This window comes from Theobroma cacao, chromosome 2 (genome assembly GCF_053813885.1).
Source record: "Theobroma cacao isolate CCN51 chromosome 2, ASM5381388v1, whole genome shotgun sequence".
NCBI classification, from domain to species: domain Eukaryota; kingdom Viridiplantae; phylum Streptophyta; class Magnoliopsida; order Malvales; family Malvaceae; genus Theobroma; species Theobroma cacao.
The window spans coordinates 48,613,230-48,637,559 of record NC_142640.1 but is presented as its reverse complement, the minus strand read 5'-3'; the positions used below and the strand labels follow the sequence as shown (position 1 = coordinate 48,637,559).

At 32.7% G+C, this 24,330-nt stretch overlaps 4 protein-coding genes across 4 annotated transcripts; all 4 read left to right on the top strand.

The window, feature by feature from the left end:
• The first annotated feature begins 931 nt into the window (after positions 1-931).
• LOC18610171 (rhamnogalacturonan I rhamnosyltransferase 1-like) lies at positions 932-4,192 on the top strand. Its single transcript, XM_007045683.3, has 9 exons — positions 932-1,116; positions 1,225-1,529; positions 2,032-2,099; positions 2,219-2,307; positions 2,399-2,561; positions 2,659-2,948; positions 3,039-3,243; positions 3,351-3,508; positions 3,632-4,192. Exons 1-9 carry the CDS (start codon positions 1,112-1,114, stop codon positions 3,903-3,905), a joined length of 1,557 nt encoding a protein of 518 aa, XP_007045745.3. The 5' UTR covers positions 932-1,111; the 3' UTR covers positions 3,906-4,192.
• A 1,295-nt stretch (positions 4,193-5,487) lies between these two features.
• On the top strand, positions 5,488-8,380 carry LOC18610170 (rhamnogalacturonan I rhamnosyltransferase 1-like). Its single transcript, XM_007045682.3, has 8 exons — positions 5,488-6,042; positions 6,195-6,262; positions 6,367-6,455; positions 6,553-6,718; positions 6,804-7,090; positions 7,166-7,370; positions 7,475-7,632; positions 7,713-8,380. The coding sequence occupies exons 1-8, from the start codon at positions 5,709-5,711 to the stop codon at positions 7,987-7,989; spliced, it is 1,584 nt and encodes a 527-aa protein (XP_007045744.3). The 5' UTR covers positions 5,488-5,708; the 3' UTR covers positions 7,990-8,380.
• Positions 8,381-11,008: 2,628 nt separating this feature from the next.
• Positions 11,009-13,621, top strand: LOC18610169 (rhamnogalacturonan I rhamnosyltransferase 1-like). The gene is made up of 8 exons (XM_088803793.1): positions 11,009-11,427; positions 11,583-11,650; positions 11,778-11,866; positions 12,027-12,192; positions 12,313-12,602; positions 12,712-12,916; positions 12,999-13,156; positions 13,258-13,621. The coding sequence occupies exons 1-8, from the start codon at positions 11,127-11,129 to the stop codon at positions 13,502-13,504; spliced, it is 1,524 nt and encodes a 507-aa protein (XP_088659919.1). The 5' UTR covers positions 11,009-11,126; the 3' UTR covers positions 13,505-13,621.
• A 5,489-nt stretch (positions 13,622-19,110) lies between these two features.
• Positions 19,111-23,772, top strand: LOC18610168 (rhamnogalacturonan I rhamnosyltransferase 1-like). Its single transcript, XM_007045680.3, has 8 exons — positions 19,111-19,411; positions 21,489-21,556; positions 21,631-21,719; positions 22,198-22,363; positions 22,432-22,721; positions 22,949-23,153; positions 23,259-23,416; positions 23,544-23,772. Exons 1-8 carry the CDS (start codon positions 19,111-19,113, stop codon positions 23,770-23,772), a joined length of 1,506 nt encoding a protein of 501 aa, XP_007045742.3.
• The last annotated feature ends 558 nt before the right edge of the window (positions 23,773-24,330 follow it).

Sequence of the window (24,330 nt, the reverse complement as noted above, 5' to 3'; positions counted from 1 at the left end):
CCGATTGGCTTTAAGGTAGCAACTCCCCAGCTTGGTGTTCCTTTTCACCAATGAAAACCTCCCTTAAAACATAGAATGGAAGGTGGAACAGACCTCTGTAAACTGGGTAGAAACATCAAGCTTTTAAACTTGAAGATTGATGGAATCTTAGGAGAAGCACCCATTCCTCCGTTTGGCTGTCATTTACCCTGTAAGAAAGCTCAATTGCTTGGTTCCAAGGATTGGTTCATGCATGGGGTGGAGTTTAATCTTCACAAAACTTGTAAATTCTAACTCTGCAACTCTCAAGAATACTCCATTAACAACGCATTTTGCACAACAAAATATCTCTATCTAAAAGAAAAGAGGGAGCAACATGCTTGTCCTCCAAGTTACTAAATATAGTATATTTAAATTCGGAAAATGCAAGTTGACTATTATCATTTATATGATTTTTTCCTTATTGATTATTATTATTAAATATTCTTTTTCAATCTTAAATGCCAGATAATTACAACAGCTCCAAGTAATGAATTTTATCACATGTCAATCAATTTAACTTCATCACCTAATTAGTTGTCCTCCAAAATCATCATTGTCATATATACATCAGGTGTCTTCAATTTTCTTAATTTCTTTTTTCATCCCAATTTACTCTGATTTCAGTACTATAAATACAGAGAGTAAATACATAATTTAAGTGCTACATATTTAATACTACTAGTAAATTCAGAAAATGATATATAATAAATAGTTTTAAATAGAAAAAAAATGAAAAAGAGCACAAACATAAGTTTAATGGATCATATAGTAACACTATTAAATGGAATTAATTCGATTAATGGGCCCAATCAATTTATGTGAAGGAATTGAGAAAGCAAAAAATAAAATTAAAATAAAATCCTCGTGCCTTGGACTGGTTTGGATGTATGACTCTTGGAATTTTGCTAGCTAAGAAACAATCACTTTAAAAGGCCAAATTCCTCTCATTACTCTTTGCGTGAAGAAACCAGCTTTCTGGCGGTACAATTCCTCCGGAATCTGGTAAGCAAAGGAAAGAATTAATGTCTTTGTGTTGAAGCTTGAAGCCAATATTGATAAGTTTCTCCATTGAAATTCGGTTACCCTTTTTATGAGGTGATCATTTGCTTCTTCTTTTACAAGCAATTTCCACTTGCATTCGTTTCGGGTGATTAGAGTTTTATAACATGATAGTACGCTTTTTTTGTTTTTGGGTTATTATAGAGAATTAAAAAAGCTAAGGATGAGTTACCCTGGGGCAAGTTTTGAAGAGGCAGAATGTGGAGAGGTGAAGGAGAAACCAGGGTACAGTAAGATGAGGTTGAAGTATATCAGAATGGTTAAGGCTGAAAAGTTGAAGAGCTTAATTCTAGCTCGGATCAGAGTGGCTCGACTGAAACTGTGGGTGACTAGAGCTTTAACCGTGATGCTGCTTTGGGCCATTGCCAGGCAGTTGAAATCACTGGGAGAGGCTGTTTCATCAGCAAGGACACCAAAATCTACCTTTTCTTTTCCTCTCCCCCCTGAAAGTAAGTAATTTATTGTAAGTCGAATAAATTTGTATTTGTTTTGGATAAGGAAGATTTCGAATCTAACTCTCTTAGTAGAAGATATAATTTGTATACATTTACTATAACTACGTTAAGAACAGACTTTCTTTATATCCATTTGTTTCCATGCATTTAAAGGAAAACTCATACATTGGCTGTGGCCTCAGCTTCTTGGTTTACCAAAGAGAAAGAAAATTCCAAGTTCAAAACACCCTTTAAGTAAGATCGGATACAAACTCTCATGGATGCATGATATGTATGAATAATGCATGTATGCATTGTATCCTCAACTTCACTTTCAAGTAGAGTTTAGTCTAGGCTAGGTGTCTTTACACGGTTTACCATCTTCATGAACATCGAGGTGCAGATAGATAAATCAAGATGCTTAAGCTAGAGAAAAGAAATGAAAAAGAACTGCATTATTTGCTTGACAGAAAATTTTCTTGTGCTTCACAATCTTCCACATATTCCTGACAATCAGGGGTCTATGAGAACAATGGGTATCTGATGGTTTCTTCCAATGGAGGATTGAATCAAATGCGATCCGGTGTAAGTAATTTTGCCTGTCATAATACAAAGGTCATTCACTGTAATGTATAAGTGCTGTTATGATCGATTATATCCTAATTAATCAACTTTGTTTTTTTTTTTTTTTTTTTTGTACTCAGATCTGTGACATGGTTACAGTTGCAAGATTTCTAAATGTCACCCTCATAGTTCCTGAATTAGATAATACATCATTTTGGAATGATTACAGGTAGCTAATCGATCTCATTTCTTACTCTTTTTCATCGAGGTATACTGTGAATATGGTGTTTGATTGCATTTTTGCTTTTTTGATATGGCAGTCAGTTTGCAGACATATTTGATGTAGACTACTTCATTGCATCACTGAGAGATGAAGTTCGGATATTGAAAAAGCTACCCCCTGCGCAAAAGAAAAAGGTAGATGAATCAGTCTTCTCAATGCCACCAATCAGCTGGTCTAACATGACCTATTACTATAATGTGGTAGGTTCCCCAGTTCTTTACTTCTTTGTTGTTCCAACCTTGTTTTTTCTACTGTTAGCTAGGATCAGTACTCTTTTACTGTTATGACTATTCACAGATTCTTCCGCGGATACAAACGCATGAAGTGGTGCACTTCCAGAAGACTGATGCCAGGCTTGCTAACAATGGGCTTCCTCAAGATGTCCAAAAGTTGCGTTGCCGAGTAAACTATGAGGCTCTGAGGTTCGCTCCTCCCATACAGGCGTTGGCTGAGAAGATCGTTCGAATTCTAAGAGAAAAAGGTCCTTTCCTAGTTCTTCATCTCAGATATGAAATGGACATGATAGCATTCTCTGGTTGTAATGAAGGTTGCAATGAAGAAGAGATTGATGAGTTAACAAAAATGAGGTAATTAAAATGAATTTATTGGGTTCATTACTGAAGTATCCATGCCCTAATCTCATCGTAATATTGTGCAAACTTCCATGTAATGATTAGATATGCATATCCCTGGTGGAAAGAAAAAGTAATAGATTCGGAGAAGAAAAGGCTAGCAGGTTTGTGCCCTCTAACCCCTGAGGAAACAGCGCTAACATTAAAGGCATTGGGTATCGATCGCAATATCCAAGTTTACATAGCTGCTGGAGATATATATGGAGGAGAGAGGAGATTGGCAACTCTTAGAGCAGCTTATCCGAATTTGGTTAGTAATTAGTTTGCTTTCCTTGAAGATTAAAGTCAGTTTTTCTATCTTTGTTTCGTCTCTAGCTGTTCATAGGGTAACTCTTGCTTTGTAATTTGCAAAAACAGGTCAAGAAGGAAACGTTACTTCCACCCTCAGACCTTGATCCTTTCAGGAACCATTCAAACCAGATGGCAGCCCTGGATTATTATGTAGCTGTGGAAAGTGATATTTTCGTTCCAACAAATGGAGGAAACATGGCCAAAGTCGTTGAAGGCCATAGACGGTATCCCCCAATATTCATTCTCATAATTTACATTTCCTGATGCTATGTGCCTGCAAAATAGGTCCTCTCCCACGCCTAGTATTAATGTTGATGTTGACTATATATACCTGAATCCTTTTTCAGATACTTGGGGTTCAAGGAAACAATTCTTTTGGACAGAAAGGCTATAGTCGATTTAGTGGATCTGTTCAGAGCTGGATCAATAAGCTGGGAAGAATTCTCATCAGAAATGAAAGAGGCTCATGCAGATCGGATGGGAAATCCTGCCAAAAGATTGGTAATTCCTGGTAAACCCAAGGAAGAGGATTACTTCTATACAAATCCTGAAGAATGTTTGGCACGACTTGATGAGCCACGAGTAGTTTCTGATGATCAGCAACAAGATGTTGAACCATGATATCAGTGGCCACCAGGGTAAATGAAATGATTTTCAAGCTGCTGCGTCTTCCAACAATATTTTCTCTTCTCAGGTTTCGGTAAAAAAGATTGGAAACACAAGCATTTTGAGGAGGAAAAATGAAGAACTAATTGAATGTCATTTCAGTTTTCCATATTCAATTTGTGTACACTGATCAACTTGCAAATGCAAGGGAAAATCTGTTGATTACATGTATATTATGCATCAATATTTGCAAGTATACTCAATTTACATATAAGATAAATGAAGATGGTTGCCTTTTACCTTGTTTCCCCTCCCTAAGCAATAAGATTTTTTTTTTTAGTTTTCTTTGGTTCAAGAAAAATATGAAGATAAAGAAAAATATAAGGTAAAAAGAAAATAAAGAAAATAAAATAAAATTCCTTAATTTGTTAAGATATACAAGAAAAACATCAAAGGAAGTTAAACTTTGTGTATGTTTGTTGGTAAAAAAAAGAATTCGTACTATATTTGAAACCATTAATTAATTCCCAAGCATTTCTCTTGTTGTTCATTATTTTTTTGTTAGGTTTACTCTTGGCCTATATCTTTACAAAGAGAGAACTATATCTTGAAAAGCAAATAGTAATTAAAAAATAAAATTATATTTGTGTTAAAATTATATTTGAGTTCAGATTGGATAGTCACGCACAAAAGGAAAATTATTGTTTCTATTATTTAAAGAGATGAATTTTATAAATATTTTATTTATTTATTTCCAATTTTTATAAACCCATTTTTTGATTTCACCATTTGGAAGCATAATGCATGTACTTACCAAATAGCAATTAAAATGAAGACAGTAAAGCCTTAATTGAAACATTGACATTAAAAATCATCAATCATACTCACAATTAAAAGTTTTTTGTTTGTTATTTTAAAGAGACAATTGAGTATTAAATTTGCATTTTTATGTCTCAAACAATTAAAGGCCTATTGGTATAATTAAAGAGATCTACATTTACTCAACAGCTCTATACATATATGTCACCATCACTGGTTAAATGCAAGGATTTGATCTACAGTAATTGCATGATGTTAGCCTGATTGATTGATCAAGTCCATTTACCTATCATATTCTTATCCAATGATTCCCTTTTCCATTCAGGATTCATTTTTGGTTTGATGAAATATGTCAAATAAAAACAATTAACCAATATTAAATTAGATTTTAAATAACATAAAATGTATTGATTATGATGTCTACCACAAGTATTTATTATTTTTTTTGTACATAGGACCGGTAATAATTAACTCTATTGTTGATATTTCCTCCTATGATATGATCAGAATTTTAATTCAAGTTTATATTAAATAGTCACACCATCACAATTATTAATTCCCTTTTTTGGCAATATTATTTATTCACAAATTGAATTAGTGTTCAGGCAGAATTAATTCACTAGTTTTCAGGTGAGTCCTCCATATTTAATATACTTTCTCATGGAAAACGACCCCAAAACAACGTGGTTGGAATTCTGAAAAGCTGGGATATGACTCCCAAACCTCAAACAAGTTCCTGTTGTTTTAAAGAGAGTTTTTTTTCTCTGAAACAGTGGCTGGTGGCTTCTGAAAACTGGCTTTCCGGGGGGTTCTTTTTTCCGGATTCTGGTAGGGGAAACTACCCTCAGCCGCATCGTCCAAACCACTTGAACCAGTTGGCAATCAAGGAAATTTAAGCCGAATCCGTTTCTTATATAGAAAATTGTTGTGTTATATAGTATACTATTTCCCTGTAAGGAAAATCAAGCAAAGTTGCACGTTAAGGTTGAGGATTTGCCAATGGGGATGGAAGACTCGAAGCACGATGTTGAAGAAGGGAAAACATTTGTCGGCATAGAGATGAAGGATAAACGATGTGGTAAGGTGGAGTACTTGAGGTGTTCCATTGGTGATATCAGCCCCGAAAAGTTGAAGAATTTGATTACTGGAGTGGTCAGACTGGATAAACTGAAGAGTATGATGATCCCCAAGTCTCCTGGATTTGAACAAGCAAAGTTATTGGCGCTTGGAATCACAGCCATGATGCTTTTGCTGTGGGTTTTCGCATTGCAATTGGCGATACTGGGGCAGACTATTGGCCCAATGCCATTCAAGCTTGAACCACCATCCCCGAGTAAGTTCCATGCTTATTTTACATGTCGGATGATTTTAAGGCAATCATGATAGAAAACATGTTTAACGACTATAAATTCTTTCTGTGTGAAAAGTTGAGCATATCTATTATGAATTAGTGAATCAGACACGTCTGCATCAATATGTTTCCAGGGGTTTACAAGAATGAAGGTTACTTGATGGCTTCATCCAATGGCGGATTGAATCAAATGAGAGCTGGTGTAAGCATGCATAAATATATATCTTTGCTTTCCAAAAGTCTTTTCTCATTGCTTCTTGTTGCGCATGCACCCTGATTAATTCCTTCTTTGGTACTTGTAAACAGATTTGTGATATGGTTGCTATAGCTAGGTTTCTGAATCTCACGCTTGTAGTTCCTGACTTGGATAAAACTTCATTTTGGCACGATAGCAGGTAGGTTATTTTATTATCAGTAGTTTACCTTTTATTTTTCAAGTATTTGCAACTAGAATTCAGAAGTTCGTAGCAATCATTAATCTCAATGTGGCAGCCAGTTCAAAGACATATGGGATGTGGATTACTTCATCAAATCTCTGAGTGATGAGGTTCGGATAATTAAGCAGCTGCCTCCTAGGCTGAGGAAAAAAGTTCAGAGATATGCACTCTATTCCATGCCACCCGTTAGCTGGTCTAACATGTCCTATTACTACAACACGGTCAGTTAACTCATATCCGGTCCTGGTATAGTAGTTGCCTAATGTTAGGTGGTTGCAGCTGATATTTACGGATGACTATATGCAGGTTCTTCCTCGTTTCCAAAAATATGAAGTAGTTCGTTTCACAAAAACTGATACTAGACTTGGGAATAATCTTCCTGTTGAGGTTCAGAAAATGCGTTGTACAGTAAACTATAAGGCTCTAAGATTCACTCCTGCAATTGAAGAGGTGGGGAAGAAGATTATTAGGATTCTGAGGGACAAAGGTCCTTTCTTAGTTCTCCATCTCAGATATGAAATGGACATGTTAGCATTTTCTGGTTGTACGGAAGGTTGCAATGAGACGGAGGTGGAAGAGCTTACAAGAATGAGGTGAGCAATTAATCTTCATTTTATTGTACTTGGTTTCACTGATCATATCCTAAAATGCATATTGTATATGCCTAGATATGCTATCCCTTGGTGGAAGGAAAAGGAAATCGATCCGAAGAGTAAAAGAGAAGCCGGTCTCTGCCCATTGACTCCAGAGGAGACAGCAATTGCACTTAGAGCATTTGGTATAAATCCTAACATCCAAATATATATTGCTGCTGGAGATATATATGGCGGAGAGAGGAGACTGGCAAGTCTTAGAGCATTCTATCCGAATCTGGTAAAAAAACTTGAACCCCAAAAGTCAGCTTAACTTGCAATGAAATTTACACATGTATGTAAATTCTAAAAATCCTACCGTTCTTGCCTCTTGTTCTGAAACAGGTGAAGAAGGAAACATTACTACCCCCTTCAGACCTCAAGCCATTCCAGAACTATTCAAATCAGATGGCAGCTTTGGATTATCTTGTTTCCCTAGATAGTGACATATTCCTGCCGACCTATGGAGGCAATATGGCAAAACTTGTAGAAGGCCATCGAAGGTATTTGTCTGGTAACTCTTTTCTTTGAGTTGTATGAATTTCTTAGTTCTGATGCAAGACATGATTTATTTTTCTGACAGATTCCTGGGGTACAAGAGGACAATTAGTCTAGACAGATTGGTCCTGATCAGTTTGATAGACCAATACAAGAATGGAACATTGAGCTGGAGCGAATTCTCCCAGTCAGTGAAGGCAGCTCATGCAAATCGAATGGGGAACCCATCTCAAAGATTGCAGTTTCCAGGCAAACCCAAACAGGAGGATTACTTCTATACAAACCCACAGGAATGTCTGCCGCCGCTTGCTGTAACAACGAACGACAGAAACAATGTTGCAGACAAGGGACAATTATCATAGCCGCAGCACTTCCCTAGTGACTGTAATTTCTGTGTTGAAAACGGGGCGGCTGACTGCAAAACTTCCTGGATTGAAAAGAGAAATTAATTTGTTCTTTGGTCGATGCAATTGATTCCATGCACAAAGTCATCGGAAGGAAAATGTGTTCAAGGAAGAATGATCTTTGACCTTGCGATTCCCCATTTGCTGCATAGCTGCTCTCAAACAGCGCCTATAATGCACTGCTTTTGGTACCAAAAATGGCAAAGCATGGGAAGGTCTCAATTTGTTTAATCACTTTCCATGCCATAAATATTTTCACCTAAGAAATCAAGGGAAAAAACTGAAAAGTTCTTATAATTTTCTATTATCTCTATATTCAGAAAGTGAAATAAATCTTTTTTTATATCAAGATTCAACTGAGTTATGATACAATTTCTATTCTGGGTATCTCTAAATTCAAATTCTATTTACGAATTCAAAAGACTCTCAAGTTATAGTAAAAAAAGCTAGTGTTATAATTGAATTCAATTATCCAAAAACAAAGGTTGCAATAAAAAGTTAACAACTACATCAACTTGTAAAACTCATCGGCTTTATATTTGATGCATTGATCATGTATAACTCTCATACACTATTAAGGCATCAAATGGTGTCACTTCATTGAAAATAAATTTAAAATTTTAAGAAATTTAAAAATAAATATTATTATTTTTTAAAAATAAAAATATTTTTTCTCTCTCCAACTCTATCTCACCGAATTTATTCATCACTTTAATTTGATTAGTAAAAGAGGCTTTTTGAACACCTTTGAAACTTACATTGTGAATACATCATTATAAAGTTTCAACCTGAAAATCTTGTGGACTCACTACAAAGAAGAGAAATTTATTTTTGTTTAAGGCTGTCTTTTGGGTTCATCTTTTCATAGATCTAAAAAGAGACTGTACTTGGTAGATTTTTTGTTTTGTCCTGTTTAATCTCCAACAAACTTGGAATATGTGGACTTGTTGGGTATTGAAGAAAGTTTGACTTCCACAGATTTTTTGTGTGCTGCACATTGCTGTGCAGATTGGGACGCGTTGCATTTATATTCTCAAAAGGTAATTATATTTCTTTAGGGTTGATGTTTTGCTTTCCACTTTTTTCAATTGCTTTATTCATTTCATTCAACCTACTCCAAGCCAAATCAGCCGTTGCTGAACAAAATCAAAGATTTTACCTTATTACCTATTATCATTGTTTGAAAGTAATTTCAAATAGAAGAGTGAAATAAATATTAAATATTAAATTAAAAAAAAGGGTACAATAAATATTATTTTAAAGAATTAAAATTACAAATTTAAGATTTTACTTTTCGAAAAAAATTAGGGTTTTGAATCTATTGTTGTTGAGGGAAGAAAGAGAAAGAGATTTTTCTTTTTTTATAATTAAGGAAATGGAGATTCGAACCCTATTCTTTAAATAGAAGATCGTGCATTAATTAATGAACTAAATACTCAGGGTTTTTTTTAAAAAAAATTTAAGGTTTAGGAAGAGATTGAATAAGAAAAAGTTAAAGAAATAAAAAAATTATTTTTTTTATTTCTTAAAAAAATTAATAATATTTATTTTAAAAATTCTTAAAATTTTGAATTTATTTTTTAAATAGGTGGCATGATTTTATGCCTTGATAGTGTATAAAAATTATGCACTATCAGTACATCAAATATAAACTCAAATAAAATTTAACTCATATACAAGACTCAAGAAAATTTTGAATTCAAATCAAAATCAAGCACTCTAATTTGTAAAAAATTTTCATTTTCAATTTTTAAATTTGTGTAATATAATCCAAGGATAATATTTTTAAGTGCTAAGCGAAACTACCCTTTCTCAATTTTCTAACTAAATTTGATAATTCTAAATACGACTCACTAACATGACACAAGCACATTACAAAATTAAATAAGTTAAGACTGAAACTTATTGTGTTTCATGTCTTAAACAGCTTAAGCCTGCTTAACTTGTATATATATGATATGTTTACCTCGATTAATTAATTGTGCATTGTCGTGTCAATTCCTATAATATGACTTATTTAACCTATTTATGATACTCATTTAAACATGTTAATCATGTTTAAATGTGTTTGTTGAGTTATAATTGTATCATTACATATAAAATTTAATATGTCTTGTTCAATAAACATATTGATAGTGCCGTATTGTAAAATTTTGTGTAATAAACTTATTAACGTATGCGTTTAAAACGTTAATCTATTTAATTAATTTTGTCATACTCGTATTTACCCATAAGACTATTAATGTTTACCTAATGATAGGGTTATGACCTGGTGATATTTAGTTATAATTTATAAAGTATATCATTTCAATAAAAAAAAATTTAAACACAGAATAGAAGTCAGAAAGAAAGAAAAGGAGAAATTGTCCCTATAATAGATTCAACACCAGCTTGACCAGACCCAACCTGCTACGGCTACATCCAAAATCAACAAACCAGGTCCAGCTTAGTCTTGGCCGGATTGGACCATAGCAACCTAAAATCAACGTGGCAGTGCCCCAGTGCCAAAAGCTGGAAAAGCCCATTGCACTTGTAATACTAAAATCTGATTAATTTTCCTTTGTACATGATTTAATACAGTAGCTGAACTGAACTGATATTTTCCCTAACACTTTTGATGTTCTCTCTCACATGTTTATAGCTGAAAATGATTTAACCCAAAAGATGGCCTGAGCAAGCTTATCAAAATCACATTGTACAGCGACCCAGAATTGAAATTTAGTGTCTTAGACAACATGCGTGCCACATCTTGACAATGTCTATACCCAATCATCATTTCGATTCTATCATCTTCTCTTCTTCACAAATCCAACTATCCCAGCAGTTAACATCTGTCGAAAATTAGTTAAAAGAAGCAAAAATTTAAGTACTTTTCACTCGTGATGATATGTATTAATATTTTAAATGTATATATGTACTGATTTCATTTTTTAAATATATATTTATGTATAATTTTAAAATATTGAGTTTTGTCGATAACTTTTCTAATATAGCTTATGTTAGTACAAATTACCTAAATTTTTACTACTTTTAGTACATATATGATGTTTAAATAGAGAATATTTAACAAGTCAAGACTGGAGGAGCCTGTGGGGATGGATCAACGCACCAAAGCTGGTTATGAAGAGTCTGAATTTGTTGACAAAATGGAGGTGAAGCAGAAGTATGGCAATGTGGACGTGAATCATACTGCTATTGCAGGGATTAAAGCTGAAAAGATGAAGACTGTAGCTGCCCGGCAGGCTTCTCCATTAGCTTGTGTCAAGTTCTGGGTGGTTGTACTCTCAACCATGTTACTTATTCTTTGGGTCTGCGCAATTCAGTTGGCAACTCTGGATGACAAAATCATGGTGCCAAAATCCGCATTCTATTTTCCATATTCTTTCCCATCCCAAAGTGAGTGCTAGCTGTTTCTATTACCTTTGTGTCTGTTGTTCTGGTTAATTTGCATGAAAAGATAAAAAGAAATTTGGATCAGCAGGTGATTCTATTGCTTTCCCTTTATTGTTCGTTCTTCACCGTGAAGTAAACTTTGTGGATCTTCACTGCAGGGGTTTATAAAAGCAATGGATATCTAATCATTTCACCCAATGGAGGATTGAATCAGAAGCGACTTGGGGTGAGTAAACAAAAACCTTTTTCATGTAATAGGATGTTCATTTGGTTTCCCCATGACAAGCTTTTAGATGTTCCCAGTTGTCTCCTTACAGTTATGTTGCTGATTCTGTATTCTTTATGCTCCACAGATTTGTGATATGGTTGTCATTGCAAGATATCTGAATGTCACACTTATCCTTCCTAAATTTGCTCATGGCTCGTATTGGAATGACACCAGGTAATGCTTTTAGCATCGAATGGGGGATTTTGAAATTTGTCTAATCAAGATACCTTGATCCTGAGTCCTGATGGCCTAAACCTGTGATCAATCCATTGTTTCATTGCCTAGTTGACAACATTAATGATGACAATTAACATTTTTTTGTTTGAATTGGTAGTACATTTGCAGATATCTTTGATGTGAACAATTTCATTACATCTCTGAGAGATGAGGTTCGAATACTGAGGGAGCTACCTCCAGAGCAGAAGAGAAAAGCAGAGTCTGAACCACTTTACTATATGTTCCCTATGAGTTTTGCTAGCTTAGAATATTATTATGGAAGGGTTGGTTCCCAACTTTTACATCAAGATTCTTGCTTTTCATTGCACTTAATTTTGTCACATTGAAATTTCTGAAATTCGGACACAATTAGGAGTTTAGCACTAATACATATTTGTTTACAGGTTCTTCCTCGCATACAGAAGCATGAAATTTTGCTATTCGCTCAAACTGATGCTAGGCTTGCCAACAATGGGCTACCGGATGAACTCCAGAAACTGCGGTGTCGAGTGAACTACAAAGCATTGAAGTTTACACAACCGATTGAGGAAACAGGCAGGAAAATTGTTACACTTTTAAGACAGAATGGTCCTTTCTTGGTTCTTCATCTCAGGTATGAGCAGGATGTATTGGCATTCACAGGTTGCGTTGAAGGTTTAACGAAAGAAGAGGCTGCAGCGGTGAAAGAAATGAGGTGAGATTGCTGAGAAAACCTTCCTTTTCTCTTAACAATAGTATGGATTTGGTGCCAACATTTGATTGATCAAGCTGTTTAAGATCAATGCTAACAATGTTACTACTAGATATTCCCATGATGGGTGGTGGCACAAACCGATTGATTCCAAGAAGAAAAGAGAACGTGGATCATGCCCTTTGACTCCAGAGGAAACAGCTCTAGTATTCCAGGCCTTAGGCATTGATAGGAATACCACAATTTATATTGCATCCGGAGAAATATACCAGGAAGAGAAGAGAATGGCAGACCTGGCATCAGCTTATCCAAATCTGGTCAGTAGAATGAAGTATCTAAGCCAATTTATACCATGGCTCATACTAATTATAGTCTGCTGCTTTTTCTTATGTGAAATAGGTTAGGAAACAGACCATATTAAAGCCAGAAGAGCTCAAGCCCTTCCTGAATCATGCAGATCAGATGGCAGCACTGGATTATATTGTTGCAATAGAAAGTGACATTTTCGTTCCTACTTTTGTTGGGAACATGGCGAAAGCTGTTGAAGGCCATCGCCGGTATTTACTAATGACTAATTTCTTTCTGATTTCCAATCATTACTTCAAATTGGGTGATTAATTACTCCTTTGAACACAACTTTTGGCAATAATTTGTGCAGATACTTGGGATTTAAGACCACAATTTCTCTAGACAGGAAGCTTCTGGTTAGTCTGATTGATCAGTACAAGAATGGGACGCTGAACTGGGACGAGTTTTCCCTGTTAGTGAAAAAAACTCATGAAGGGCGAAAGGGGAAACCAGGGAGGCGAATGGAGATTCCCGAACATCCTAGACAGGAAGATTACTTCTATTCGAATCCACAGGAATGCTTGCCACCAGTTGCTCAACCTTCAACTATTACTTGACACATGAAAATATATTTAAATATATATATATATATATATTTACAACTTTAATTTGCTTGTTACTGTCAACTTTAGTAGATGATAAAAGAAAACAATATACACGTTCAATTTCCCAAATTTTTATCTTTATTTGACTTTCACGAGTATTAAAAAATTGATTTTTTTTGTATTTTATATTATTAAATTTATTTTTTTATAATATTGATATATACAATATTTTTATTGTCAAAAAATAAAAAAATTTGAAATATAGAGCAAGAAAAAATATTAGAAAAATTATTTTATTTACATGGAAAGATATTAAGGGAATTTTACCTACGAGAGCAGTGTTAATACAAAGGAAGGCTAATGTGGAACAATCGTGCCCCTTTTGTGTGGAGAAAGTAGAAACAGATTTTCACTACTGGTGCTACTGTCAATATACAAGAGCTGCTTGGCTCCGTTCTAAGTGAGGATTTCGGGATATCAAAGAGCATTTTGATTAGGCTGTTGATTGGATAATTTGGTTTGTATTGAATGTTGAAATACTGAATGCAGAAGAAATAATTTGCATATTATGAGCTTTATGTATATAAGGCCACGAATTTATTGGTTTTCAAAGCGCAGAAAATGGATCCTATGGCTGTTGTAGGGATGGGGTGAAACATTTGCAGGGAATTTCGAAGTGTCAACAAGTCAAGTGCCATTAATGAAAATATGGTAATAAGAATTTGTAATCAATGGAGAAGAGCTGTAGGAAATAAATTAAACACTGATGCTGCGATCTTTGTCAATAATGTAGTTAAAATGATGGGAGCGGGATTTGTCCTGCGTGATGCTTATGGTGAAAAGATTTTGGCAGGTACAGCAAAGTTTAATATTGGTGGTAAGGTTGAGGATGCAGAGTTACAGTCCTTGGTTTGATCATTAATGATATGTTGTAGAGAAAATATGGGAATAACAGAGGTGGAGATAGACAACGTGACAATGATGAAGCAGCTACATGAGAAGAAATTTTCTGGTGCTCCAGGAAATATATATCTAGATTGCGCTGAATATATGGCGAAGGTGAACTGCAAAAAGTTTCTCAATGTCCAAGGAGATTGAACTGTGTTCTCACTTATTGGCCCTGTTAGAAATTTTGAGAAGAAGAAGAAGAATATTTTGAGAAGAAGGAAGAGTATGACTTTGAGGACATGAATTAATGTTTTCCTTAAGATCTTTTTTCAACCTCCAAGATACAAAAAAGTCCTTAACACACTTATCAGAATTGTGAAATTAGTAGTGTAAGAACATTGTTTACATAATAAGCCAATATATACGTCTTTCAAAGACTTGTATTCTTTTATAATATGACTCTTCAAATAGTATGAAAGGACTTGTTTCTTTTTATAATGTAACTTTTCAAATAGTTGTTTTCTTTCATAATACAATTATTTAATAATTATATCTAATAAGCTTTCAAAAGTTATATTTCAATAAGGTAATTATTTATAATTCTTTAATTACAATTTTTCCTAACATTAATAAACTATCTAACAATCTCCCACTAGTTTGAAATGTTGGTTTTATATATATATATATATTTATTTCTGCCTTTCACACAAACGAATATTACGCATATAAAAAGGTATTTCTCGATTCGAATCATCAATTAGCAAATGCATCTAAGAACCTAACAAAGTAGATGGTGTCTGCATATTGAACCTTGACTTCTAGCGTTAGAATTAAAGATACATCGCACATAATATTCATTTATATTTCTGTAAATGGTCGTTCACTTTTAGCATCATAATAGTCATATGCTTATCGTATTCATAATAAACATTTACAAGAAAATCCCCAAATTCTTCTTGTTGAAGCAGTACCACTCCTTATATTTATGTAGGTGGAGTTTTCATTAATGTCCCCATTACACTAAACATTTTTTGTTCCATAATATAATATTCAAACTCTATTAAGAGTATAAACTCAACCTCTATACGCAATGGATTACACTATTTTCAAACAAAATTTTGAGGAATGGATTCTAATAATGCATCACAGACACATAACAATAACTTGTTTTTACCTATTAAACTTTGTAACTAGAGTTTACTAATTAAAAGTTGGGTTTCCGTTATTGATGTCTAATAAGGGTCTTAAACCCATTCTTTTTGTAGTACTACTTACCAAATCTCTTGGTAAACTTTTTGTTAGAAGATCTGCCAAATTACTTGCAGATTTAACATATGTTATGGTAATTACCCCACTAGAGATTAATTCTCTAATATAATCATGCCTTAAACTAATATGTCTAGATTTTTCATTATAGACATCACTATATGCTCTAGACATTGTAGCAACACTATCACAATATAAGGAAATGGTTGTATCGATTATGGCCACAACTCTATATCTAATAACAAATTTCTTAACCATTCCGTTTCCTTTCCTGTTACAGCTAAAGCTATAAACTCAGACTCCATCGTTAAATGTGAGATGCAAGTTTGTTTCTTAGATGCCCAACTAATGGCACCACTTTCTAGTGTAAAAATCCAACATAAAGTGGACTAATTATCATTTGCACTAGTAATCCAGCTTGCATCAGAATATCTTTCTAATACTCTTGAATAATCTGAAAAATGTAAGCCAAAATTTTTAGTTTTTTTAAGATATTCAAGAACTCTCCTAATGACTTTCCAATGAATTTTACTAGGCTTACTTGTATATCTTAATAATTGACATACTGCAAATGCAATATCTAACCTAGTACAATGCACAACATACATAATACTTTTCCCAATATTAACAAACTATCTAACAGGCCCAACATGTACAAGTAATCGGTGAGGATCATGTGTTGTGGAGAAGATGTATAGAGATGTCGAGCAAAATCAAAGAGTGCCTGGCTAAAAGACAAGGAAGTTTCATAGGTGGCAAACGGGGTGAAGGGTGGTGGGAATGTTCCTAGTGATTTGTATGGTTAAGCAAGTACTCTCTTATCCTTGATTTTATCTCAAAGGGTTTTTCCAAGAGAGTTTTTAACGAGACTTACTTGCTATGCAAAAGGCACAAATGTGGAATATAGGGGTCTAATGTTGATGAAATGTAATTTTATTAATATCTGGCATTGTAATATGTGAGTGGTGATTTAATGAAATGCATCATATTCCAAAAAAAATTCTAATTTTGAATCATTTCAAAATATATAAAAAAAAATAAAAGAGAGGAAATATATAATTGTACGTCAATAATTACATAACTCATCCACATTTTATAAACAAATCATTTAAACAAAACATCAAATATAAATTATTTTTTCTAGATAATTATTAGCACATAGTCGCCTGACCTGACATGTTGCTATACCAATACGTGAACAATTTCTGAAACTTTTAGTATGGCAATGGGAAGATATGGTTACTTTTACTTTCCATCCTTTTATATTTCTATTTTTTCTCTATATTCCATTAAATATAGAGTATATTCTAAATCGATATTACAAAAATTAAAGAAATTAAATTATATTTATTATTTTATTGAAGATGATGGGATCAAATTTATTGTTCATCTTTGAACGATTTCAGGTTAATATTAAAATTTTAATTTAATTTAAAATTTTGTTAATATTATTATAATTTATGCATAATCACTCTGTGCATTATTCCATATATAATTAATAAAAAAATTCCTCATAACAAGAATATATTAAAAGATTTGGGACGTGAATAAGAAGAAATTCCCAGAAGGAAACGTTCCATGGATCCCCTATACGTCACATGCAAAACAATTCAAAAATACAACATAAGATAAGGGCTGAAATAATCCATAAATAAGTTGAAACAGGAAATATTAAATTTGATAATGTAAAGCAAATAATACAATACTGAGTTGTCCACATCAGAAAAAGAAACATATGGTTGCACATGTAAAATATACTCACTTCTCTCATTGTTTTCTTTCTTTTCTTTTTGGGATAATAAGGGCCTATCTATTTTTATATCAAGCTTTCAAGGCCAAGTTGGAAGGAATACATTATCAATCTATTTCGGTCCAACAAATAAAATTAATTTGATAAATGTAAGGTTCTTAATTTTGATGTTTTTTCTCATGTTTTCGCAATTAAAATAAGTCATTAGAATCTAAAATTGTTAATTTTATTCTTATTTTAAACGATGAATGTGACCATAATTAATATTTGTCCCTACCCATGAAAACAATTACTACAATTAAAAATTAATGTCCATGATAATGGGAAAAGATATTAAAAACTAATAAAGAATTATTATGGTGGTGATTTGACAAGAAATAATTTTTTTAGTAAGGTAATTAATTTGGGTTATATCCAAGATATAAATATATATATATTTATGGATAAGAAAAATTAATGTAAATGCATGGTAGTTGTGATTATGACAAAGGAGAAATAAAGGTTGTTCTTCTGATTGGTGTTATCATATTATTTACTTAGAAGAGAAGAAAAGTAGTGGGGATGTGATTTAATTTTCTTACCAAAATGTTCTTTTTATTTTTTTTTTCTAATTTTTCTCTTTCCTTACATAAATAATGAACCATATAATAAAATTTTTTAAGTGATGATGAACTTCTTACCTGAGTTAATTTTGGTATAATTTTGAAATTTATATAAAGAGATCTTTATTTGTAATATAAATGAAGCATGTCACGTCACGTTTAGATGGACATATAATTATTGTTTAAGTGATGTTATCATTAACAGATTGATAGATTTAGAATAAATTCAAAACTTTATCAATAAAAAAATGTGAATAAAAATGAAATATTATAAAAAGCATTACAAAATAACGATACAATTTATTCAATTTTTTTTTTATTAATACATAAATATGGTCGAGATAGGAGGGGCCTGTCTGAGTAAGATTAATGCTACAGCCCACCAGCCTGGTCCTGCTCTGAGCCCAATTCTGCAGGGCCTATCCGAAGATTGAAAGGGCATGCATGTAGCCTTAATGGGTCTGAGTTTTTTCAAACTATAATTTCATGGCAACATAAACATTGTGGAGCAAGATTGGTATATACTATATATAGATAGAGTGCGCCCACATCTATAGTGTTACAGCAACTTGCAAGCGTAGTTGGTCAAACAAGGAAAGCTGTGTACAGCAAAGCATAATGAACATTTAATGCATGTTAAGTGCTGATTGAGATAAGACACACAAGAGCAAGTGACACTCTTTACCAAAACGAGAGACATAGAAAAAGCTGGTTTTGTCCAAGCTAATATATATAAACATGAACTTGGCATGCATGCACTGATAGTGACAAGAAATCGAAACCTAGTCTCCTAGGTCATATACACTCCCGTTTGTGATCAGCCATGACTTGCATGGTTTAGGCTGAAGCCACCCTATTTCCTACTTATAAAGAGCCATTCAAGTACTCATATGATCCCTAGATTCCATGAAGATGCAAAAAATCAACCCCATTCTAGGCTCCCCACCCTTTGTTTCATAAATATCTTCGAAAAATCAAGAATTTTCTCTTCACTATTTTATATTTTATTATAGTTTAGATATCGATATAACTTTATATTATATGATATTTAGATAAGAAATGTTGATAATTTTAAAAGAGAATATATATGTGTGTTTTATACGTGTATAAAGATGGATCAACGTATTAAGATTAATTCTGGGTATGAAGATTTTAAATCTATCGTGGAAGAGGTGAAGGGAAAGCATAGTGAAGTGGAGGTGATGAACTGTAAAGGTATTAGAGGGATCAAGGCTAGAAAGCTGGAGACCATGACTGCCTCACAGTCGCAGCCTCCTGCAATCAAGTTCTGGGCAGCTGCGGCCTTGGTCTTGCTAACCCTGCTGTGGGTTTGCGTATTGCAGCTGGCAACAGTTCTAAACGAGGAAGATACAGTGTCATCTTCATTCTATAATCCCTTATCGTCATCAGAAAGTGAGTGATGATTTCATGTTGATTTTTTTTTTTTGGAAAGGTATGATTTCATGTTGATTGGATAGTATGTGCCAAAGAATGACTATTTTTCATTTGTTTAGATCGTATCTGCCTTAATTCTTTGGGTGATTCTTGCATTAGTATTAGAGTTTTATAATTCCCGATATAAACTAAGCTTAATATTTCTGAATTTCTCCAAAAAAAATAAAATAAGAGTCTTTCTATTAGCAATGAGATAAGAAAAAAAAGGTGCTTGGCGTTATGATATTATATAGGAATCTCATTTCCCAAATCATAAAATTGATACGATTTCATGATTGATATAATAATAAGAAAAAAAGTAATGATTTTATCATAAATTTGATATAACAATGAGATTTTTTTTTTAAAAAAAAAAAGTCATATCAATTTTATTTTATTTTTTTATAATTGGGGGAGAGGGATTCAAGTCTTACTCTTTAAACAGAGGATAATGCACCAACCAATGAATCAAATGCTCGAGTGCTAATATCAATTTTATTTCCTTATAATTATTTTCAAAAATATTCTCATATGTAATACTTTTGTTTAATCATCTACTCATTTTACAAAATTCGCATATTATAAATAGTTTATACCATATAACATATGTAAGATTTGTTCATTTTTTTTCTTCTTTCTTTCTTTCACAACAAAAATAAAATAAATGTTTTAATAAACTGAATCCATCAAAAAAAATTCGACGAAATGATTCATGACTTACAGATAAAGTTCATGTAAATATTGTATAACATATAACATATGTAAGATTTGGTTTTTTGTTTCTTTCTTCCTTTCTCATGCTTATGTAAGATTCACGAGACATTTCCCTGTTAAAAATAAAGAAAAACAGCCTGTAAGATTCAGATTACTCTTTAGACATAGGTAAGATTTGCTTACATATGTAACATATGTAGGGTTTGAGGCTTTCCCTAATAACATATCTTTTATTTTATTTTATTTTATTTTTCGATATATATATCTAGATGTCTTTTTGATGGGAGATTAATGATACATATAATGTTCTGTTTATGTTATTTTCAATTGGTGTAATTCTCTGTTGATGTTTGATTCATGAAATTTTGAATATATCCTAAAGATTAAAAAGAAATTAAACAATTAGGATCTATTAAAATTATTTACAAAAAAAAAATATGGAATCAAAGGATTTCTTTTTTGATATACTAATTAAATGTATTAACTTTGTCTGATTTTGGACAAAGAAGTATATATGTAGCTAAGCAAGGAGAAGGGTTAATCTTATTAATTTCAATATCATTGCATCATTGGAAGCAATCAAACAATTTTATATGGTTTTAATTTTTCATTTTAAGATTTAATACTTGTAAAGTTTTGTTCTATCTCAAGATACAATGTTTTATTTTTATCAATTAAGGCTCTCAATTTCTTTTTATTTTGATTAATCAGGGAAAATTAATGAAGGCACAAAAAATGCAGAATGAAAAATATTTTTTTTATAAATGTATTTACCTAGAAAATGACTAAATCTATCTAACTAAAAAAAATGATAATTTTTGTTGATTTTATTTGTTGTTCATCTTGTGTGAGGTTAGTTTTTATCTTGATATCTATTTTCCTTGATCAATTTTTTAATTAATTATGATTAAAAAAATAAATTAACTAAACTAAAACATTACATCTTCGAATCAAAATTTCAAATATTATTAGATTTTAAAATAAGTATTTAATTATTTTAGATTAAAAGTTTGGACCTAAATAACAAAATATATTAGTGTATTGATCTTAGAAATAAAAATTACTGGTAAATTTATATTTTAGAAATTTCTTCATGAATGATTTCGCATGTTTGAAGGATTTGATTAATCATTTGTTCTTTTATGGCGGGGGGATTGCTTATTGATTCATGTGCTTTGTCTTGACTTTTGCAATTGAATAGGTGTTGGGTGTTGCTGTCAAATCTTGATGACTGCAACTTTTTCTTTCAAACCAAATGCCTACATATGTAGGGAAATTAATAAAACCTCCAACAAAAAGAAGTGGGTTATTGACAATGAAATGTTTCTCATGGTGGCTACAGGGATTTATAAGAACAATGGATATCTAGTGGTTATAGCCAATGGAGGGTTGAATCAAAGACGACTTGCTGTGAGTAATTTCAATTTGTAGCTAGCAGTACTTTGGGGCATATTAACTACTTTTCTTTGGGTTGATATTTACAGATTGCTGATATGGTCGTGATTGCAAGATATATTAATATCACGCTTATTGTTCCTTTATTCGATAATGGAACTTATTGGAACGATAAAAGGTTGGTCAAATATAAGTTTTTCTCTCTTTAATATCTAACAATATTTAGTACTAATCTTGTGAGATGAATAATGATTGAGAATTATTGAATTGTTAAACCCGATCAAGTGAAGATTCAATAATTGCATATAAATGATCAAAGATTATGATAGTTCTTCATCACGCATAACAAAAGGTCTTTTTTTTTTCATTTTATAAAATTTATCTTGCCATTCTTAAACTTGGTACATGAAATTTAGAATTAAATCTTTAAATTTTAATTATTGAAATCTATATTCTAATCCAATTATAATAATTACTTCATAACATCCTAATCCCCTATTTCTCTTCAAAATGCCATGCGCCAAGGGAAACCTAGTACATTGTCTTGCATAATCCCAAGGGTTTGGATTATATTAATCATCTTAAAAATGTGACTTTTAATTTGTTTAGCAGTTGATAATTAGCTAGTTAACAAGCATTTTTTCTTGATGTGGCAGCACATTTGCAGATATATATGACCTGAATCATTTTATTACATCTCTAAGGGATGAAGTTCGTATTGTGGAAGAGCTTCCTCCAGAGCTAAAGAGAAGAGAGGAATCAGAGTCAATTTATTCCATGGTTCCCATAAGTTTTGCTAGCTTGACATATTACTATCAAAAGGTTGGCTCCCCTCTTATTTGTATCAAGCTGCTTCTTCTTCTTCTGACGGCAAATATTTTCTTTTTCAGGTTATTCCTCGAATACAAAAGCGTGGGGTCTTGCATTTCTCTCTAACTGACGCAAGGCTAGCCAACAATGGGCTACCAGATGAGGTCCAAAAGCTTCGCTGCAGAGTAAACTATGAAGCATTGAAATTCACTCAGCCAATTGAGGAAACAGGTAGAAAAATTGTTAGTCTCCTCAGGCAAAGGGGACCTTTCTTGGTTCTTCATCTTAGATATGAAAAAGACATGGTTGCATTTACTGGTTGTGTTCAAGGTTTAACTAAAGAAGAGATCAAAGAGGTTACAGAAATGAGGTGAGAATTAATCTAATCCTATCTTTAATTTGTTTTATAAACTGAATAGGTATTAGAATACAGCTTGATGTTGTGACTGTGATTGAAATAATTTGGCAGGTCTTTAGATACTTTTATAATTGATAATGCAGTTATCATAATGAAATTTGATGATTGCGATTAAAAGCACTCTAATCTCAATACCAAACAAGCTCTAAAGCCAAATGTGAAAACTTTGGATTAATCAGGTACTTCTATGAAGGGTGGAAGCATAAACCGATTGATGCTAAAAGGAGGAGAGAACATGGTTCTTGCCCATTGACTCCCGAGGAAACTGCTCTTATATTGCAAGCATTGGGTATTGATAGGAATACCACAATCTACATAGCTGCCGGAAAAATATACAATGAAGAAAAGAGAATGGCAAACCTAGCAATGGCCTTTCCAAATCTGGTCAGTTGAATGAAAATTTTGTAGTATATTTCAACAAGTTAGCTTTAATTATCGACTGATAATTAATTCACACAGGTTGCTTTCTTGATGTGGAATGTGAAATAGGTCAGGAAAGAGCTTGTATTAGAACCCTCGGATCTTAGGCCCTTCCTCAATCATGCAGATCAGATGGCAGCACTGGATTATATTGTTGCAATAGAAAGTGATACTTTCATTCCTACCTTTGGAGGAAACATGGCCAAAGCTGTTGAAGGCCATCGTAGGTACCTATTGTAGTGTTTTTAACCAAGATGATGGTTGGGGTTTACTCATTCAAACCCATTGACATTAATTGATCATTTGACATGAATATTATTGACATTCAATTCGTCTTTTTTTTTTTTTTTTCAGATACATGGGATTCAAAAGAACAGTTATTCTTAACAGAGCGTTTCTAGTCAGGCTGATCGATGACTACAAGAAAGGAAGGCTGAGCTGGGATGAATTTGCTCTACTAGTGAAGAGATCTCATGAACATCGTACTGGGAAACCAGCCAGAAGAAGGGAGATTCCTGATCATCCCAGACTTGAAGATTTCTTCTATTCTAATCCACAAGAATGTCTCTCATCAATTTCTTGATCAACCACCGATTAGTCCTACATATATACTTTTACCATAGCTTTCATTTTTGTGTGTTTGATTTCATTGTTTATTTGGATATCAAATATCTATAAATGTAGCCATACTTCAAAATTCAAATTAAATGTGTGAATATTCCCATAAATAAGTTGATATATAAATATAAATATATATATATATATATATTTATATAATGTAGATCATAAAAACCTGATAGAATTTGAAAAAAGTATCCTAAAAATGTTAAAATTTGTGAGCTATTCATCATATAAAAAACTAAAAGAGTTTCTTGTAAACTCAGACTGTATATTAACTTTGAAAAACGTTGTAACTGTATTGTTAGTAATAAAAACCTGATCATCTTTTTGCTTAGGGGCAAGCAATTATTTAGTTCCTCTTGTTTTCAGGTGTAGGATTTGTGGATTCATGTTGTTCACCGCCAATGACTTTTTGTGGGGTCTCTTTAATTAGTGTACAGTTATCCAATACCCGGACCTTGATAATGTGTCATAAAAAAAATCTATTGTAGCAAGTAAGAGACTTAAAATGGCATATGGA

Bases quoted from the DNA above. Each gene is read 5' to 3' on its own strand.
- LOC18610171 (XM_007045683.3), top strand. The intron at 2,949-3,038 runs GTAATTAAAATG...TGTAATGATTAG, and splicing joins GATGAGTTAACAAAAATGAG to ATATGCATATCCCTGGTGGA. The intron at 3,244-3,350 runs GTTAGTAATTAG...TTGCAAAAACAG, and splicing joins GAGCAGCTTATCCGAATTTG to GTCAAGAAGGAAACGTTACT.
- LOC18610170 (XM_007045682.3), top strand. From the start codon at position 5,709: ATGGGGATGGAAGACTCGAAGCACGATGTTGAAGAAGGGAAAACATTT. The intron at 7,091-7,165 runs GTGAGCAATTAA...GTATATGCCTAG, and splicing joins GAAGAGCTTACAAGAATGAG to ATATGCTATCCCTTGGTGGA. The intron at 7,371-7,474 runs GTAAAAAAACTT...GTTCTGAAACAG, and splicing joins GAGCATTCTATCCGAATCTG to GTGAAGAAGGAAACATTACT.
- LOC18610169 (XM_088803793.1), top strand. From the start codon at position 11,127: ATGGATCAACGCACCAAAGCTGGTTATGAAGAGTCTGAATTTGTTGAC. The intron at 11,651-11,777 runs GTGAGTAAACAA...TATGCTCCACAG, and splicing joins TGAATCAGAAGCGACTTGGG to ATTTGTGATATGGTTGTCAT. The intron at 12,603-12,711 runs GTGAGATTGCTG...TGTTACTACTAG, and splicing joins GCAGCGGTGAAAGAAATGAG to ATATTCCCATGATGGGTGGT.
- LOC18610168 (XM_007045680.3), top strand. From the start codon at position 19,111: ATGGATCAACGTATTAAGATTAATTCTGGGTATGAAGATTTTAAATCT. The intron at 19,412-21,488 runs GTGAGTGATGAT...TGGTGGCTACAG, and splicing joins TCCCTTATCGTCATCAGAAA to GGATTTATAAGAACAATGGA. The intron at 22,722-22,948 runs GTGAGAATTAAT...TGGATTAATCAG, and splicing joins AAAGAGGTTACAGAAATGAG to GTACTTCTATGAAGGGTGGA.